Source organism: Drosophila santomea, chromosome X, assembly GCF_016746245.2.
Source record: "Drosophila santomea strain STO CAGO 1482 chromosome X, Prin_Dsan_1.1, whole genome shotgun sequence".
Taxonomy (NCBI): Eukaryota; Metazoa; Arthropoda; class Insecta; order Diptera; family Drosophilidae; genus Drosophila; species Drosophila santomea.
Genome location: NC_053021.2, coordinates 13,771,750 through 13,790,468, shown reverse-complemented (window position 1 = coordinate 13,790,468; position 18,719 = coordinate 13,771,750). Strand labels below are relative to the sequence as shown.

Genomic DNA, 18,719 nt, shown 5'->3' with positions numbered 1-18,719 from the left:
GGTAAAATGCGACATTGCGTTGACAACAGTTTAAATCAGAACTGTAAAGGCGACAAACTTAGTAGAGATCGCGTACTGCTACATTTTAAATTGTGTTTAAAAAAAGCACAGGTGAATTGAAAATGACTTGGCATGCAGTCTAACATTAATTTGCGAGCATAATTAACTCCGCTTAAGATTGCTGGCAGTCAAAGAGCCGTGAAGAGCGGAGACGGCCGCCAGTAATATTCAGTGATTAACAACTGTAAAATCAGTATAAATATTCATGTGTGTTGATTTAAAGGATTTTGGTGAAATCCGGACCCGAATCGGAGCGGAGGTCCGAAACTAACGTGCAACATCCAATAAAAGCAAATGCAGTGCAGTTTATTAGAGCATAAAGCATCTCCACCAAAGTCTCGGTTGCCAGCCAAGCAAAACGGCCGAGACGCGTCTCTCGGGTGGCCAGCTGCAGTTTCGGATGCACTTTTGGGCTGAATCTGCAATTAAATATGCAATGCGCTTAAGTTATGCACATTTCCTTTGCCCAGGGACCGTTACGATTTCGGATTTTAAAACCCGCGCGAAAGCTAACAGCGCTGTTGGCTAGCAGATGCCTGCTCTGTTGCTGTTAGCCAACAGCGACGCCCAATTGGCTCTTGATTCGCCTGCGTTGCGATCTTAGCCTTTTTCCGCTAAAGTTTCTCTGTGTGTTTTCTTGACAACAATTTGTTAAATACTTATCCTTCATAAAAGCTGGGAGTAAGTTTCTTATTTGCTTAGCTTATACAATATTAGACTTCACATATAGCTACGCTTATTTCAAGTATTCAATTCATTTATTTCAGTTAAAACTATAGCTAAACGGCAGCGTTAACAGAGCGCTGCTATGGCGAGAAATCGCAGCAATGGTAACAGTGGCATCTCTGGCGGGCGATACAAATAGCGCGGCTACGCTCGCAACGGGTTTCATTCCCACTGGAGTGCAGTTCGTGAACGGTCGTTCTCTCCTCTCTCTCTCTCGCAGAAGTAAAACTTAAAGTTTTGTGCGCGCATGCGTCTCGTCTTAGAAAAACCTGCAATCAGAAATCTCGAATCGTGAAAATCCTTTTCTGCCATACCAAAAATAGAGCCGGACAAAGCAAAGCGTTCGATTGCCTTCTGCCAATTTGAGCAGGGTAACAAATAGAGCAAATTACAAATTAATTGCCGCCCTGACCGTGATTTGTTTACGTTTTTTTCTTCACTTTTTTTTACATTGTGTGAGTGTGAGAAATTTGTTGGCCAAAAAAAATATTCCAGATATTCCCAGAGATATATATTCGAAATTCGAATTGGCGAAGTGAAGGGTGTGACGACAGACGCACACACACGCACGCACACGTAAACGCACTGAAAAAACACCGGCTAAAAGGCAGACGAAAAGGAGACGAGAGAGCGAGTGCTAAATAGAAAACGCGAAAACAGGATAATAATCAGCAAACTAATACTATAAAACAAGCAACTAAGTGACATCTCGATCTCGACGAGAAGCAACAAAAACAACAGTTACAACTTCGGCAACAGCAACAAAAACAGCGGCAGCAGCAACAGCAACAACAACAGAAGCAGCAAAGAGCATAGAGCCAAAAAGAAGGAGCAGCAAAAGCAAAGAAAGTAAGTGGAATTCCTTGCCCAAAGATGGCTCTCCTCTCCTTGCCTTCGCTCTCTCATCCAGACTAGAGATGGCCCAGGCTCGTGCTCCCTTTCGTGGCACGGCAAATTTGCGATTTTCCAAGAAATGTAATAAATATTTCGAATTTCGTGTGGCTTGTTGCCTTTCATTTGCAATACAGTTTCAGGCAAAAAAACCTGGGACTTCAACAATAAGTCTGAATTTGGAGTGTAGGATTTGCTTCATTGCAAAGAGGATACCCAATTAGTTTCATACTTTGAATTATAAACTGTTTTCAATGGGGAAAATGACAGTCAAATAGATAATCGTGTCACGCGACCATCTCTACTTCCAGACGTCTTGTGCAAATTAGACAGAGCCGGCTGCTGCTGCTCCATTTCCAGGTGTAAAGCCAATGGCCACGGTCTTTACTCTGGGCCTCTTGCAAGTCATAAAATCTATGGCAGTTGTCAGTTCGCTTCGCTGCCTGTTTTTCTGTTTTTCTCCGTCTCTTCATTTTTTTTGTTTTTGCTTTAGCATTTTTCACTTTAGCATTTCATTTTGAGCTCTCCTTCGGCTGCTCCACCTTGTGGCATTGTTTTCCAGTTCGGCCGCTGATTTTTCCAACCGGCTTTCGGCTGGCTAATTGCCTTGACATTGGCATTCCTCTTCCTCTCCTCGTCTTTCCTTACCTCTCGGCTCCACTCCACTCCGCTCTCTTCAGCTTTTTGCACTCTTCTCTCTTTTGACTCGTTTCAATCATTCAAGTTCAACTATAAACAGACATAAACACGCAGTAAAGGTGCCGCCGCCCCCTTTTCATGGCCCCGCCCCCTTTCTAACCGTTATTCCTCTCTCTCTCGCTCTCTCTTAGCGCTCCCTCTTCAAGTTTGGCTTTACCTTGTTTACATTTTCCCCCAGCTCCTCTCCTTCGGCCGCACGGACTTTCCTCTTTGGTCCTTTGTTGCCACGCTCAAAAACGCATCCAATCCATCCCAATCCGATTCCTATACGTATTCGTGTGTATGTATCCGTGTCTGCTCTTCCGCTCCAGTCCGTCCGTAAGTTCCGTTTGTCCTGCCGTCCGTCTGCACTGGAAGAAATGGGCTAGCGCAATGGGATATGGAAATGCGCAGGTCAAAGTTAAAGTATTTGCACTTTTTAAGCCAATTTAAAAGGGATTATTCAAGTTACGCCATGTAAATTTCATAAATTCTCAAATTCGTTATCATTAAATTGTTCACATTGAACAGTTTTCTTTCTCTACATTAATTCGTTTATAATTGTGATTCAGAAACAGCTCATATATTTTAAAATATCAAGCTTTATGAAGTTCGACCCCAAAGTTAAGGCAGCACTGCATCTGGGTAGGGTATTATTTTTCGTTCGAGGAATTGCATTCAATTGGAAAATTACAATTTGGCTTTGACAAACATTTTTTTTTGCTTTTGGACCCATGGTGGGCGATGTGCGAACGGACGGACGACACGTCATGGATATTTCTTTTGTTTTCACAGTGCGTTTCTGCCTCATTTTGCACAATCACCCCCTGGCACCCTGTCACCCTGTCACTCCCCCCTCCCCCCATTTGGTATCCTGCCCTACCCCAGTAAAATGGCAAATCAATAATTTTCAATGAGGATTTTGCATTTTAGCCCGTCCGGCTTTTCGTTTCGGTTCTCGGGATCAATTAGTATGCCAGGAGCGAAATTCCCCTGAAAATGGCAGGAAGGTAGACGTATGGCACATAAAACCCCTCACACTGAGTCACGTTTTGTTTGTGTGATTTTGCCTGTGCTAATGGCAGCGTCTCCCATATCTTATACATATGTATTTGTACAAATATATGTATATAGATATATATACGAGCATACGTGCATATGGCCGGTTGCTTATGTGGAATGGCAATCGAATGCTTCCGCTGCGCGCCGGAAATCAGGTACACCGACAAAGACAACCCCCGCTCCAAACCCCCACTCGCAATGCACACCCACACCCACACCACCTTGGCTCACGTCAGTGCCCCCACCCCCTCCCTGGCTTGCCCCCCGCCCGGCGAGCTGCTTCTTCACTTCTTCGCCGCTTGAAGTTCTTTGCCCGCAGAAGCCATTGTCGCAACATTCTGCCAAAGATGAAGAACACACAATACAGCTGAGCTCATTCCATTAGTATTGGCCGCAAAAATGTTTCGTTATTTAAGGTGTTTCAATATATAAATGAATCAAAGTACCCTGAAAACGGTGTCTCTGTATTTATATTATTTACGATTAAACGTATTTTATTGGTGCATTTAGAAAAACACCGCCTATTTTTGTGGCCTCTGTTGTATGTATGCGCTTATTTATGGGAGTGTGCCTATGTACTTGTTTGTGGATTTCGGCTGCATATGCTCGCATTACACCCCCGTCTTGTGTCGCCTCCTCTCCCCCTCCTCCTTATTCCGCACACCCACACCCCTTCGCCATTCCCCAACCCCCCGCGTATCTGTCATCAATTGCAGCTGTCGCCCGTCCTTGAACGCACTTTACGCACTCATTGTTGCCGGAGGAGGGGGCAGGGGGCAGGGGGTGTGGCGATGGGTGTGTCTGGGGTTGAATGGATTGCCAGCCACACGGGATAAGCTATATATATCGCCTGTATAAATATTCCCGAAGGCACACTTCTTCTTCTTCCATTTCTTTGTTCGATTTTGCATTTAAATTCGATTTTTGATGCGCTACATTTGTGCATTCAAATGTATATTTCTTCATTAAATTAAAGCAGCTCTTTAGTTTAGTTTTACAGTTACTCTAAAGTAATCAAATAACAAATGGTAGTCCAGTAAGGCATTATTAAATGGCATCTGTACGTACGTAGCTATTTATATCGCCTGCAAGTGCATTTCCCTTTCATTATCGCCTTCCATTCGCTTACTCGCTTATTTACTTATTTACCCTTTGGAGTTGGCACTTCTTTGTGCGCCTTCTGGCAATCAAATCGTAATCCATCCCTGCGGGTCACAAAAGGGTTTCAGTTCCGTCTGATAGCGATATTCCGATTCCGAATCCGACTCCAACTCCGATTCCGAGTCGAACTCTTTGTTAGTTTCTTAGGCAACGGAGCGACGCCCCCAAGTTTTCTCGGTTTCTTGGTTTCTTGGCTCTGTTGCCAGTACTCCCGTATATCTGTTGCTGTTGCTGGCTGACTCATGTGTCTCCCCCTTCCATCTCCTCCCGTTGCATTGTTATTCCTGTTCCTTACTCCTGCTGACTCCTTTTTGTGTTTTTTGTTTTTGCTTTTTCTCGTTGACTGGTTTCGCTTTCAACGACTCCTTACTTCCCGACTACTTGTGATTCACAGGCGCAGGCTGCCTCTTGTGTTTCGCCTTTGCTGCCAACTTAAAAAACTCACTTAAGGCCCATATATCAATGGCCCGCGTTGACTCCCCGCACTTGTTCTTGTTGTTGTTGTGCATTATCAATGCAAATGGGCAGGGTATTTTGAAATCTTGGACCGGCGTCGTCTCTGCTGCACTTGGTTCCATACCCATATCCATACCCATTCCCAATCCCAATCCGATTCCCATTCCCATTTACATTTCCTTGCTGCGATTGCAGTACAAATAATTGATATGCTCGCTGCTCGTTGCCGTCAGCCTTTTCAGATTTTTCTGCCGATGATATTTGGTCGGGTTCATTGGCCTCTTGGCATCCAGCGGGCTCAAACATATCAGCGCTTCCGTTCGATAAAGCGAAATGCATATTTATGAAACCGACTTATCAACACAACTAACTGCATCCCAACTTGGCTGCACTTGACTTACCCGGATAATTGACAATCGAAGGGGGTGACAATGAATGTGCTGTGTGCATGATATGCAAACAAAAGATTTACTACAATTGTTGAACATTTATTTTGAAAAGAATATTACATGCTCTTAGGTTTAAATCACTTCCATTAGTCTAAGGCAAAGCTTAAACTGTTTAAACGTTTGAACTGAACACAAAGACATTTCCAAATAATTTAATAACTTTATGTGGCATTTTGTTCATCTGCAACCGCTTTATGTTTTATGTGCACTTTTCCTCGCTGCTTTATATAACAAAATGGATATGTTTTGAATGGCTTAAATTTGTGAGCATCTTTTGCGAGACTTATGCTAATTTCCTCAGCGACGGGTGGTAAATGGCGTTTTGGTTTTTCGCAGTGGTGTCGCCACAGAAATTCATTTTGTTCAAAGCATCTTTTCTTTTGGCACTTTTTTTGCATTTAGCTGCGGGCCGGGAAACTGGAAGGCGGCTGGCTGGCTTACGAGGGGGCGTGGCAAGTGGCTAGTGGCGCATGCCACACAAGTGCAAGTTGCAGTTGCAGTTGTGCGCCGCTGATAAACTTGTTGCGCTACAAACTGCAAAAAAAAAAAGAAAAATGGGAAAAAAAACCGCAACCAGATGCCAAAGATGCTTTTGGGTGAAGTGCAGCAGTGACTGGAGGCCAGTGCAACTCCGAATGCGATAGCGAATGCGAATCCCACTACAACTGGTCCAGCTGGTTGTCAAGTGAGACATAAATGCCACGGCGCTTCGGTCGCAGACATTTCAGCTCCAGGTTCAGTTTGAGGTTAACCGAAATTAAAGATAGTTTGTCGCGATCATTTTCAGCACTTGCCAGCTAATTAAACTAACCAAATACCCAATTTAAACATTGTATTTTAAGTTAACAGACTCACTTTTAAGACACGTTATAAGACACGTTATAAGACAGCTTTGACATTATATAAATATATATTTCAGTTGATAGGACATTATATAAATATATAATTCAGTTGATAAGACATTATATAAATATATATTCCAGTTGATAGGACAATATATAAATATATATTCCAGTTGATAGGACAATAGACATTGTATAAACATATATTCCAGTTGATATAATTTTCTAGTCCGGATTTCGTTGTAATACTCGTATATGGACTAATAATCAGCGAAATATGCAGCTCCAAGTTCTGCAAATAATTCATGGCTGTAATAATAATAATAAATTAGAATTGAATGGCCCCAACTAACCAACTAACGGCCAACGAGCAACGACCAGCCCCTTAATTCGAATTGACTCTTTGTGAAAGATGGCAAAATATTGATCGGTGGTAAAAATGCATTTTTTCATGCCCGCCAGAGGCATCTGCTCTATGCAATTTGCTCGACTCCGTGATATTTATGCGCATTGTTATTATGTATTGAAAATGCGAACAAATTATTAATGTGCACCGCTTTATGGTGAGGGGAAAGGAGGGGAGTCGTTTTTTAAATGTGGTAGACGGTGGGTCGAACGCTTCGGAGATTTTCCAAGCGACTTTCCCGCGCTCTCTGCTGTCGGCGTTCATATATAATTGGCGCATAAATCATTTTACCTGCTTCGCCAAGAGCACAGCGGTAATTTCAGTGTTGCCACAACAACGAAGAAGCGAACGAATCGAATCGAAACGAAACGAAACTAAACTAAACGAAAAAGACCGTTAACTGCTTTGCCTCTGCCTCAGATACATTTGTATCTCATGCCACAGATGTTTTCATATGCCCCCAGATGTGTTCAATAAACCAAATCTCAACTTAATTGCAGACCATCCCCCGTCTATCCGTCCATTTGATATATGTATATGGTATATATGGTATATTCTCTGCCCCCACCCCCCACACTCTATTCGCTTTAATCTTTAAAAGAAAGAAGTGAAGAGAGGAGAGGAGAAAAGATAGAGATGGATTTCGAAACTCGAACCCAAAACCGTTTAGTCTTGTTTCATTTAGTTTTTGGTTTGGTCTGCCTTTTTTTTTTTGGTGGCTTTCATTGATTTCTCTATTTGAAATCACTCTATTTCATTATTGATTTTGATTTTTTGATTGCCGTCCGTCCGTCTGTCCGTCCGTTTGATCGTCTCGTTTCAACTGTAAATTGCACCGGATCGGCTCTGTTTTGATGGCATACACTGAGAGAAACGTAACAAATATAACACTATATAAATTTATATGATGATCCATCGTTTTTCACCGTGCATATCGTTAAAACCGAATTTGGTTTGTTATTTTTGGGTAGAAGAAGACCGCCGTTGGGCTCCAAATTTGCATAACACTGGGCTTTGGAGCCAACTTCGATTGCGAACGCCAGCGCGGTTCTAACGGTTTTTGGCAAACCGTCGAAAACAGAAAACTAAAAACTAAAAACCGAAAACCAAACTACAACATATTGTTAATCTTTTGTCGCTCGTTCGGGAGACTTTTACTTTTAAAGCCGTCGATCTTTTGCCTCGTAATAATTGATTGCTGCACTTGTTTTGGCGCTTTCTAAAATGCAAAGGCCGCAAAAATAGAAAAAACATAAAAAATGAAGAGAGGTGGAAAAAAAAAAAGAAAAGCGTTGCGGTGGGTAATTATAAAACAATTGGAAAGGTGACCTGTTGATGAGTGGTCGAGTTGAGTTGATCTTAGTTGAGTGGTTGCCGTGACAAACGATCGCCGGTTGAAGACCAGATGATATGTAGACCAGATCGACATCGACATCGGCTATTGAATTCGTCGTTAATTGAATTGTGGTCGTCGATCGTAAGGCTTCATTATTATGGGTATGTAACAATTCGCACCGGTATACAGCAGCGGGCAAACAATTGTGTGCCATCACAGCGTGTCCGCAATTATCGTAACTGATCATGGATGGCCATATATAATGGCTTTTAAGTACATATGTTTGTATTTGATGCGATTCTTGGCTAGCCTGCATAACTGCAAATAATCGTGTGCCCTTTCGTCTTTCGACTTTTGGCGAAATCTCATCTGCAAGCATGTAAATTCTTCGCCAAAAAAGATAGGTAAAAAAAAAACATGAAGAAAGTTGTTTTCTTTTGTTTTCAACGCCTGTGTTAGGGGGGAAAACAATAAACAACCGCAAAATGGTTTATAAATAACAGGCCCAAGGCAACTCATCAAGCTGAAGAGTGTGTGCGCGGTGTAAACGCTTTTGCATCTCACTATTCACTATACACTATTCACTATTCACATTTCGAGTATCTCCGCTGGAATAAACCCTGTATGTTATGTTTCAAGGTACTAGATATGCCTGAAAGCTTCTTATCATTTATTTTAGAATTTACATTACATTTTTTAAGCTTTGGTTGATTTAATTGGATCTCATAGATGTTTTAGTTCAGTTTATATATGCTAACTTGACTTATGGCTATGATTTTCATCGATTTCAAAGATGTTTGTATATTTCTACGTACTGAAAAGTGCATTTATAAACTATCTCTATATTCGAAAGGGTATCCAGGTGTTCGGCACTCGCCTTTCTCTGTGACTCCTTGGCTCTGTTGCGCCGCATTCTTGACAGCCATAAAAGTCGCAACACGAACACGATCACAATGCAATGCTGCAACGCTTGAGAGCGCGTGCGCGCGTGCGTCAGTTGCAAGTGGGATAGAGAGGGCGCTACGTGCCACTTGATGGCAAGAAGAAAGTGCAACAGAGACAGGTGCTTCAGTGAGTTTGATGGCGAGCCTCGTTAACTGTATCAGTCGCTGTCGCTGTCTGTTTGTATATGCTATATGCTATATGTTAGTGCCTCCTCAATGTTTCTATTTCTTTGGCCAGAAGAGAGTCTTCAGAAGCCGAGCAGTCGAGACTTTAAGACCAATCCCCCCACTCTCCGCTCCCCTCCAATCCTCCACACGTTTAATGGCTTGTTAGGCTAGGCGTAGATGATCTGTGCGCATGTGTTTGTACTTTCAGAACGCCAATGCTGCTCCATTTGCTGCTGCATTACAGTAAAATATACCGTATGCTGCAGCATACTTCTCAGCCCCCAGCCCCCCTCCCCCCGCCTCATTTAAGGCTGTTTATAAAATGCTTTACAAGAGCAGTCAGCATGGAATGAAAGAAAATCGCACAATCGATGTCTGCGTCTTTTGCTAGCTGATTTATTGCGCTTATGAGAGAAAAATTGCCAAAACCATGTTGGTTATTTTGGTGCGACATAAATGTAGAAAAGTAATGCATGGAAATTGGCCATACCACACAGTGGAAGCTCGTTAATGGGAAGCGTTTATGCAACACATTTGTTGCGATCACAAGTTGTATAAGAAATGCTGCAAGTAGAGCAATGGAGTTTGACAATCCTATTACAATTGAATACTGTTCGATGACATGGGTAAATGTGAATTATATAATAACTATGTTAATGCTGGATTTAATCACGATAAAAAGCCCAAAAGCAAATGGACACAATGATATAATCACATTGTATATGTATTATATTATAATCAGGTGCTCTTTACTTTAACATTTCTCTGTTGATTAATTTGGATTGTTCGTTATATGGAGTGCCCACTGTGCTCGCAGGCCACCACAGTGAAGATGAAGTGGCAACAGCTGAACGAGTGGCCAAGCACAGCTGCACTGGAAACCCAACCTGGCCACGGATTTCAGATTTTAGATCTCGGAACTCTTCTGTTGTTCGCATTGTTTGAATGCGACTGCGTTTATCAGTTAGCCAGCTAGTGAGCTAGTGAGCCAGTGAGCTAGCTTGCTAGCTAGCTGTACCGTTATCATTAACCAGCTAACAGCCAACAGCTAACAGGCAACACAGAAGCAGCGACGCCGACTGCGACGCAGGCAGAGCACGCATGAGAGCGAAACACACGCAAAATAAAAAGCAGGTTGGTCGCTCCAAAGGGGGAAAGGGGGGTTGAGAAAGGAGAGGGGGGGGGGGGAGAGGAGGTGGAGAGGCTGGCAGAGCAGCACGTCAATTGGTGAAAGGTGCGCTGGATGCGATAAAGCTTCCATCATATTTTACATTTTAGTAATTTGCTAAAAGCACACAGCACATGTCGTAGTGTGCGTGTGCAATTTCATTTAATTAGATTGCGTTTTAATAATGCCACACAAAAAAACACACACACACACACAAAGATACAGATGCAGATACAGAAACAGATACAGATACAGATACACATGAGGCACATCAAGGGAAAGATAAAAGATACAGATATACCACATACACCTGCAATACAATTCGCACAAACACACACACACACGCACACGCACACATTGGAACATGGGAACAAACTAGCGACATTCAATCGGCGATATTGATAGTGTAATTTAATTGATTTGCCAGCAGAGCAGAGAAGCAAGAAGAAAAAGCCGGAGCAACAGCGGAATAATAATGAGCAGACAAGAAGATGTGCCATTCCAAGGAACGAGCATTGAGATACCCTGGAAGAAACCCCTTAATCAACATTTGTTTGTTAATTTACTCTTCTGCTATTATTGCGAAACTTGCTAGAACTGTGTATTATTGCTGAGAACTGCATCATGCTAAAATTTGTTAAATTATTTCAAAAAGTAGAATAGAATAGCTGCCTTTGAAGTAGCTGTGCCATAAGCAAACGAACCCTTGAGACTAACAAGATTTCCTAGATAACATCAACAGATGATATTTTATAAAGTGTATTTTCTCTTGGAAATACTTTCCCTGCTGCAAAAGCCAAGAGCTCCACTTTTCAAGGGCAGGGTAGTGAGCGCAGACAAAGGCCGAATCAAAGCCACTTGGCAACAGCTTCTGCGCCTTTTGGCATCGAGATGGACACGAACATGAATGTGGATATTCGCCTAGATAATGTGGGCACGGATGGATATGGCTATGGATGTGGTGGATGTGGATGTGGATGTGGAGGCAGTGCGGCTGCATTTGTTCCGCTTGGCGATGCCCGGCACTCCATTTGCAGTAATTGGCGCTGCTTGTGCCCCCAAGGCTCCCCGATAATGATGATAATGGCAATGATGATGATGTTGCTGCTGTTGCAAGTTGCTGTTGCTGTTGCTGCTATTGCTGCTGCTGCTGCAACGGTGTCTAACTGTTGTATTTGCCCGGCCAACATTGCTTTGTCTAATTGCTTGAGGACGTGTCTCTCTGTGTATCTTCCCCGGAGATCTGCAGTTTGACCCCTGCATAAAACCAACTAAATGAAAAACCAAAAAAAAGAAACGACTCGTTTGCATAATTAATTATGATTTGCACTGCTCACGAGTGTGGAAATCGTCTTGTAAATGGCCATCATTAATTTCCCAGCGAAATTGCTTCAACATTTTCGCCTATCGAATTGCATTTAACCTGAAAAACAAATGTCGAAAGACGTTAAGAGGCAGTTGCTTGGCAAATAAGCGGGGAAAGGTGAGAGCTGAAGGTACGGCTAAAACTTTTAAGCTGACGAGGCATCCAAGTAGCGAGCGTTGACTCCAAAAGTGAAGAGAAAAAACCCAAAGATACCAAAAGCGGGCAAAAGTTACACAATAAACCGTATATATGTATATATGCATTTTTAATAATATTAAAAAACAAACAATTATTTACCTTATGAAAATATTCTTTATCTCATTTAAAAAACTCTATTCTACTTTAGAAAATCGTATTCTTAGGAACTCTTCATGCCAAGATACTTCCTTGGTTTCTGCTTAATGACAGTTTTTCGTGACTTATTTGTTATCAGATTCAAACTGATTTTGTATTTCCCTGTGCAATTTTGGCACTCATTTCTCATTACTCGTTTTATGTGTGTTTTCATTTCATTTTCGTTTGCCTTTCATTTGATGTTAATCAGCCATCTGCGATTTGCTTTTAAGCCAACGCCCAGGCCATCGTCCTTTGGCCAATTTTATGTTTCATTTCTCTTTTTTTTTCCTCCTCTGTTCAGGAGCCAACGCCTAGAAATGAACGCCAAGAAAAAAAAATGTAAAAAAAAGATAATAAATATAAAAGTGGGAAAATGTAGGAGTCGCTGTCACGCTTTTGTCTTCAACTCCTATATCGCCCCTTTTTGTGTTTGCTTGCCTTTTTGAGAAATTAGAATGCAAAATCCAACTGCCCCCGCCCCTTTCCCTCTACTCACACACACACCTTTTGTGGCATCAACTGTTTCTGTTTGCTGTGTTGCCCCAGCTTATTTATTATGATTATTGTGCCCCCGTGACTGTTTCTCTCATTTCTCTGCTCCTCGCATATTAGTCTCTGTGCCCCGTCATATTTTTTATTTATTTTAGTTCTTTTTTTTTATATAGTTCTCCTTCTTTTTTTTTTCTTGATGTTCTTAATTTATGTTTAGCGTTACTGACTGTGCGCCTCTTTTTTTCCCAGTTACTTTTTTTTTATTGCCGCTCGGCTGGCGGAGTTGTGTTGACTCATCCGGGGCCCGGCGATTCATAAGCTCTGATTAGCAGGCACGCGTCACGCTAATGAGTGGTTCTTGTTCTTGATTCGGTTTATGTTTATTATGATTCTACCTACATACTTGTATATATATATATACATATGTATATATATATATCTTTGCTAATGGTCTTAATGTTGCTGCAGCTGCTAAATACGCGCAACACAGACGCTTTTATCAGTGAATAACGGTTGGCCAAACGGTTTTCCGAAACTCCGACATTTGTTGCAAAGAAAACCATTTCTTTATTTATGAAAATACCATCGTGGCATCATTCACCAGGTGTTTTGTTCATCAATGGTTGCTTGATTAATTTCCAGCCGCAAATTGATTGCCGTGGATTAGTTGGCCAGCTTGAAACTTGGCGCTTGTTAATCCAATTATGCAAACAAAGTTGGATTTACACTGCTCCAGATGTATTAATTGGATCGGTGATTGGATGGATGGTGTGTATTCTCAGTAGGTGTGATACCAGTTCTTCAGTTCTCCAGTTCCATCGGGCGCGAAGCCAAACACCTGCTCCTTCGGAATAGCAGTTTTATCGATGGATCCCAACGATAGAGGAGTGTCATCGATGCTTTGACGTCTGACTGCTGCCAGCTGAGTTTGAATTTATTGGAGCTGACTTGAATACGGAGAAAAGAAAAGGAGTTGGAGTTGAAGTTGGAGCTGAAGTCGAAGTTGTGGATCAGCGACATGTGTCGCCATGTAATGCAAATGGTATCTGCATTTCCTGTTCAGATGAATGGCAAAGCCAAAGATCTCTGTATGGAAACCCCCCCCTTCCCCCGTCAAAGAACCCACTGCCATTCAACATGCATGCAGCACACATGGCAGACAGTACAGACAGTCCAGACAGTGGAGACCCTGTTTGACAGCCAGTAGTGGTGGTGGTAGTGGTGGAGCAGCGCAGAGACGACGACGATCCATAAATCTTGCGTCCAGAACCGTCACGCACACCCCACCCCCCCCGCCGCCCGCCCCTCGACAAAGTGTTCATCAATCAAGCGGATAGTTTTACATAATTAAACGAATAATCAATGTTTTCACCCAGGGGCGTTACCAAAGTGGCAAAATCGTAGGCAATAAAATCTAAAGGCAGGCTCAAGATGATAGCTTTAATAAAGCGCTCAACTCACTATATCTGCTTATAAACTATATAGACTCTAAGAACTCTATATACAATCTCTTTATACTATATCATGTTATTGAAAGCCAGGCTCAAGATGATAGCTTTAATAAATAACCTTCTTCTAAACTTAATGTTCTATAGACCCTACAAACCCAACTATATCATGTTAGTATTCGTGACTCTGTTGAGTTTGTATTGAATACTATTAAGACTACGGCCCTGCTTCGCCAGACAACTAATCGCCCCACTCCCCTCCCCTCCCATTGCAGCAACATTAAGCTCGATCTTCCACTCGCAAAGAAGCCGGATTCCGGAGACAGCCTCAAGATTGCTCCCATAAGCACCATGAACGGCCAGGGCTGCGAGCTGGGCCACAGCAACGGGGACATCATCTCACAGAACCAACAGAAGGGATGGTGGACCATCGGCCTGATCAATGGCCAGCACAAGTACATGACCGCGGAGACCTTTGGGTTCAAGCTCAACGCCAATGGCGCCAGTCTGAAGAAGAAGCAGCTGTGGACGCTGGAACCCTCGAACACCGGCGAAAGTGAGTACAAGTTCTATAGGATCAACTGAATTTACTTGCTAGTAGTTAGTTAGTTAGTTAGTTAGTAAAGATATTGGTGCTGTTAAGGGAAAGGTAGTCTGGGTTCGAGGAAGAATACTTCAATGTTCCTGCATACTATGAAAAACCAATCCTTGAACTTATAGCATACGTCGATTAAGGATTCTCTTAAGGAGTATTATTATTTTAATTGCGCCTGAAAACAGAAAGGTTTGCTATTTTATACAATCACAGCTGTGGCGAGTTTCATTCGGTTTCGGGCCAATCGATGGCATTTAGCATTTGAATGGCAAACAATATAATATCCATGTGCCGCACTATCTGCAGATACCAGCGATAAGCGTGTAAATCCCACGACTGCAAGTCATTTTTGTGTTTTATTTCTTCTATTTTTGTTTTTTTTTTTTGTTTGAAGCCGGGGGGAGTGGTACTTACATATACAATATTCCGAACCAGTTACCCCAACTCCTGGGCTTAAGTGGTGCAGTCGAAGCCATTTGCCAAGCGTAATCACTATCATCTTGGCCAGTTAGTGGCGTCTTATATTGCTTTACTTTTCTTATTGTTTACAACATAAATCATTTGGGGTCTCATGGCGAAGAGGAGGATAATTCCAGTTGCACTAATTTGACGTGCTGTAGAGTAGAAAACAAAGCGCCTCACGAATTTGGCATCATTTATCAACCTGGCGGCGGCTGCATCGCAATCGCAATTGGAATTGGATTTAGAGTTGGAGTTGGCTTTGGCTTTGGAGTCGGACTTGAGCTTGGCACTGCAAGTCCGTTGTGTCCGTGGCCAGCAATTATAATTAAAGCTGGCCAGCAACTGCAACTGGTTTTTATTCGTAGTCGCCGCCGCGGCGCTCCTCTGGTCGTTGCCACTGCCAATTAATAAACATTTTCTATAATACCAAAGCCATAAGTCAGCCGGCATTCGTTGTGGCCATTAAAATAGCTCATCCAAATTGAAAATTTCTTGCTCCTGGACTGGACTGGACTACAGTGAAGTGTGGAGTGGACTGTAGTGGAGTGGAGTGCAGCTCCCAACCGAATATTAGTGCTCATGGTCGATACGGATGGAGCACATGGCTTAATGGCTTAATAGATGATAGCATTCAAAATGTTTGAAAAGCGAGCCAAATCTAAATGCTCGGGATATCGATAGCCCAAATGCCAACCGACGACAGAGCGCGAGTCAAATCGATTTTTAAATTTAATTCCAAGCGCTGGAAGGTGGTATTATATAGTGTATATATATTACATAGTGTATTGATAAGAATTTTAGTTATATAACTCAGAGAAGAAGAAGACGCTTTCATTGTTATATCCATTGCAGGTATTATCTACTTACGATCTCATCTGAACAAGTACCTTTCGGTCGATCAGTTTGGCAACGTGCTGTGCGAGAGCGAGGAGCGGGACGCGGGCAGCCGCTTCCAGATCAGCATCAGCGAGGATGGCAGCGGCCGTTGGGCGCTGAAGAACGAGTCGCGCGGCTACTTCCTGGGCGGCACTCCGGACAAACTGGTCTGCACGGCCAAGACGCCCGGGGCCAGTGAGTTCTGGACGGTCCATTTGGCTGCCCGGCCGCAGGTGAATCTGCGCTCCATCGGACGCAAACGGTTCGCCCATCTGTCGGAGTCGCAGGACGAGATCCATGTGGACGCCAATATTCCGTGGGGCGAGGATACGCTCTTTACGCTGGAGTTCCGTGCCGAGGAGGGCGGTCGCTATGCTCTGCACACGTGCAACAACAAGTGAGTGTTTTGGATGGCCATCATTTTATTTCTTGACTACAATGATCCTAATTTTTTTCCTTAACTACGCACAGATATCTGAACGCCAATGGAAAATTGCAGGTGGTTTGCAACGAGGATTGCCTGTTCAGCGCCGAATATCATGGTGGCCATCTGGCGCTGCGCGATCGTCAGGGTCAGTACTTGTCGCCGATTGGCTCCAAGGCGGTGTTGAAGTCGCGCTCGTCGTCGGTGACGCGGGATGAGCTCTTCTCGCTGGAGGATTCGCTGCCCCAGGCCTCCTTTATAGCCGGACTCAATTTGCGATATGTGAGCGTGAAGCAGGGCGTCGATGTGACGGCCAACCAGGACGAGGTGGGCGAGAACGAGACGTTCCAGCTGGAGTACGACTGGTCGGCGCACCGTTGGGCCCTTCGCACCACCCAGGATCGCTACTGGTGTCTCTCGGCGGGTGGTGGCATCCAGGCCACCGGAAATCGTCGCTGTGCCGACGCTCTCTTCGAGCTAATCTGGCACGGCGACGGCTCGCTTTCGTTCCGGGCCAACAACGGCAAGTTCTTGGCCACCAAGCGCTCTGGCCATCTGTTCGCCACGTCGGAGTCGATCGAGGAGATAGCCAAGTTCTATTTCTACTTGATCAATAGGTAATTGGAATTACCAACACCATTCTGTGTGTTTCATTGCTAATTGTATTGCTTTTTGCTAATTAACAGACCAATTCTGGTACTGAAGTGCGAGCAGGGATTCGTGGGCTATCGCACGCCCGGCAACCTGAAGCTCGAGTGCAATAAGGCCACCTACGAGACCATCCTGGTGGAGCGGGCCCAGAAGGGCCTGGTGCATCTGAAGGCGCACAGCGGCAAGTACTGGCGCATCGAGGGCGAAAGCATCTCGGTGGATGCCGATGCGCCCAGCGATGGATTCTTCCTGGAGCTTCGTGAACCGACCAGGATCTGCATAAGGTTGGATCCCATTTGGCAGTCATTTAAATGCGGTTATTGTATTATGAGCTCTTCCTAATGCTAATACTATAATTTTAGATCGCAGCTGGGCAAGTACCTGGGCGCTACGAAGAACGGGGCGTTCAAGCTGCTGGATGATGGCACCGATTCGGCCACACAGTGGGAGTTCTAGGGCGTGACCACGACCATCCCGAATGGGTTGCTGCAAGCGTCATCAGTATCACAATTACAATCACACACACACTTCCCAAACAAGCGGGGATACCCTAATTATCGATCGAGAAGAGTCGCACAAGAATTTGAGATCCTAAACAATTGCAAAATGAACGAGAAAATTAAAGGAAGGAAACGTTAAAAGACCCAAGGAGATACGAGTGAATGAAATATGAAGAAACAAACTTATATATTTATATATAAAGATCTACGTATACATAGAGAGAGATTTTTTTTAAAAACAACCTATTTAGCTTTTTATACGTTTTATACGATGAGAATATCAACAAACAAGAACAAGAAATCTTTTAGCGTAGACAACAAAAAACAAAACTTCTGTCGCGAGTCCTTCCGTTTTATCAAATATATCAGCAACTAGGCCAGCAAAAATGAAGATGAACGTAATGGTTATACAAGCACATCATATATACACCTATATATATACATATTCGATTCGTAAAGCTTCACGGAAAAGAAACTGAAAAAAGAAAATGGGGAAATAAGAGCATAAAAAAACATGAAAAAAATAAAAATAAATCAACACATATTCCTATAAATTTATTTATATATTTATATACATATTGATATGAACGATAATACACGGACACACACACATACACACAAGACTCCACACGCCCACATAGACACGCATACCCACAAACAAACTTACACACACACACACACACCTACACCCACTCAAGCAAGCAATTTTAATACGCAAAACAAAATTTAGTCGCTAAGCAAACCTTAAAAAATTAATCTGTAATAAAAACAAAGTCAAAAATTAAACATCAAATCTCTCCGTACGGCGATTTTGCAATGGAATCAACTCCACTATATCTAGCATTTGCATATATTGAATTAGTTTTTTGTTATTTATTTGCGTCGATTTCTTAATTAATTAATTAGTAATCTATTTTTTTTTTGAATTTGTGCACTTCAAAACGAAACAAAAACTCAACCCAATTTAGTTGCTAAATCTTAAAATGGAAATTTTGTATGATACATATGAAATATATACATATATACAAATTTCTTGTACCTTTTTTTTAGTGGTTTGTCTACAATGGAAAGCTAATTATGCGTGGGGATTGCATTATTTTGTAGATTGCATAGTTTGAATTGAACGGTTGACGGTTACTTTTTGTATAACATTTCAAATCGGAAACTTAATTTTGTACATCTGGCATCTCCATTTCCGCTGGCTGGCAACACGGCGGCCCAT

The 18,719-nt window shown here is 42.8% G+C and overlaps 1 protein-coding gene and 2 long non-coding RNA genes across 3 annotated transcripts; 1 reads left to right on the top strand and 2 right to left on the bottom strand.

The window, feature by feature from the left end:
- The first annotated feature begins 942 nt into the window (after positions 1-942).
- Positions 943-18,041, top strand: LOC120456199 (protein singed). The gene is made up of 6 exons (XM_039642879.2): positions 943-1,635; positions 14,265-14,545; positions 15,899-16,319; positions 16,394-16,963; positions 17,033-17,281; positions 17,360-18,041. Exons 2-6 carry the CDS (start codon positions 14,341-14,343, stop codon positions 17,451-17,453), a joined length of 1,539 nt encoding a protein of 512 aa, XP_039498813.1. The 5' UTR covers positions 943-1,635; positions 14,265-14,340; the 3' UTR covers positions 17,454-18,041.
- LOC120456236 lies at positions 3,881-4,941 on the bottom strand. Its single transcript, XR_005616822.1, has 2 exons — positions 4,486-4,941; positions 3,881-4,422 (listed from the first exon to the last, which is right to left on the bottom strand). It is a non-coding gene; the product is annotated as an uncharacterized LOC120456236 (long non-coding RNA).
- LOC120456235 lies at positions 12,087-13,735 on the bottom strand. The gene is made up of 3 exons (XR_005616821.2): positions 12,941-13,735; positions 12,554-12,885; positions 12,087-12,360 (listed from the first exon to the last, which is right to left on the bottom strand). It is a non-coding gene; the product is annotated as an uncharacterized LOC120456235 (long non-coding RNA).
- Positions 18,042-18,719: the final 678 nt, after the last annotated feature.

Excerpts from the sequence above, each read along its gene's own strand:
- LOC120456199 (XM_039642879.2), top strand. The coding sequence starts at position 14,341 with ATGAACGGCCAGGGCTGCGAGCTGGGCCACAGCAACGGGGACATCATC. Across the intron at positions 16,964-17,032 it reads TATTTCTACTTGATCAATAG|ACCAATTCTGGTACTGAAGT; the intron begins GTAATTGGAATT and ends GCTAATTAACAG. Across the intron at positions 17,282-17,359 it reads CCGACCAGGATCTGCATAAG|ATCGCAGCTGGGCAAGTACC; the intron begins GTTGGATCCCAT and ends CTATAATTTTAG.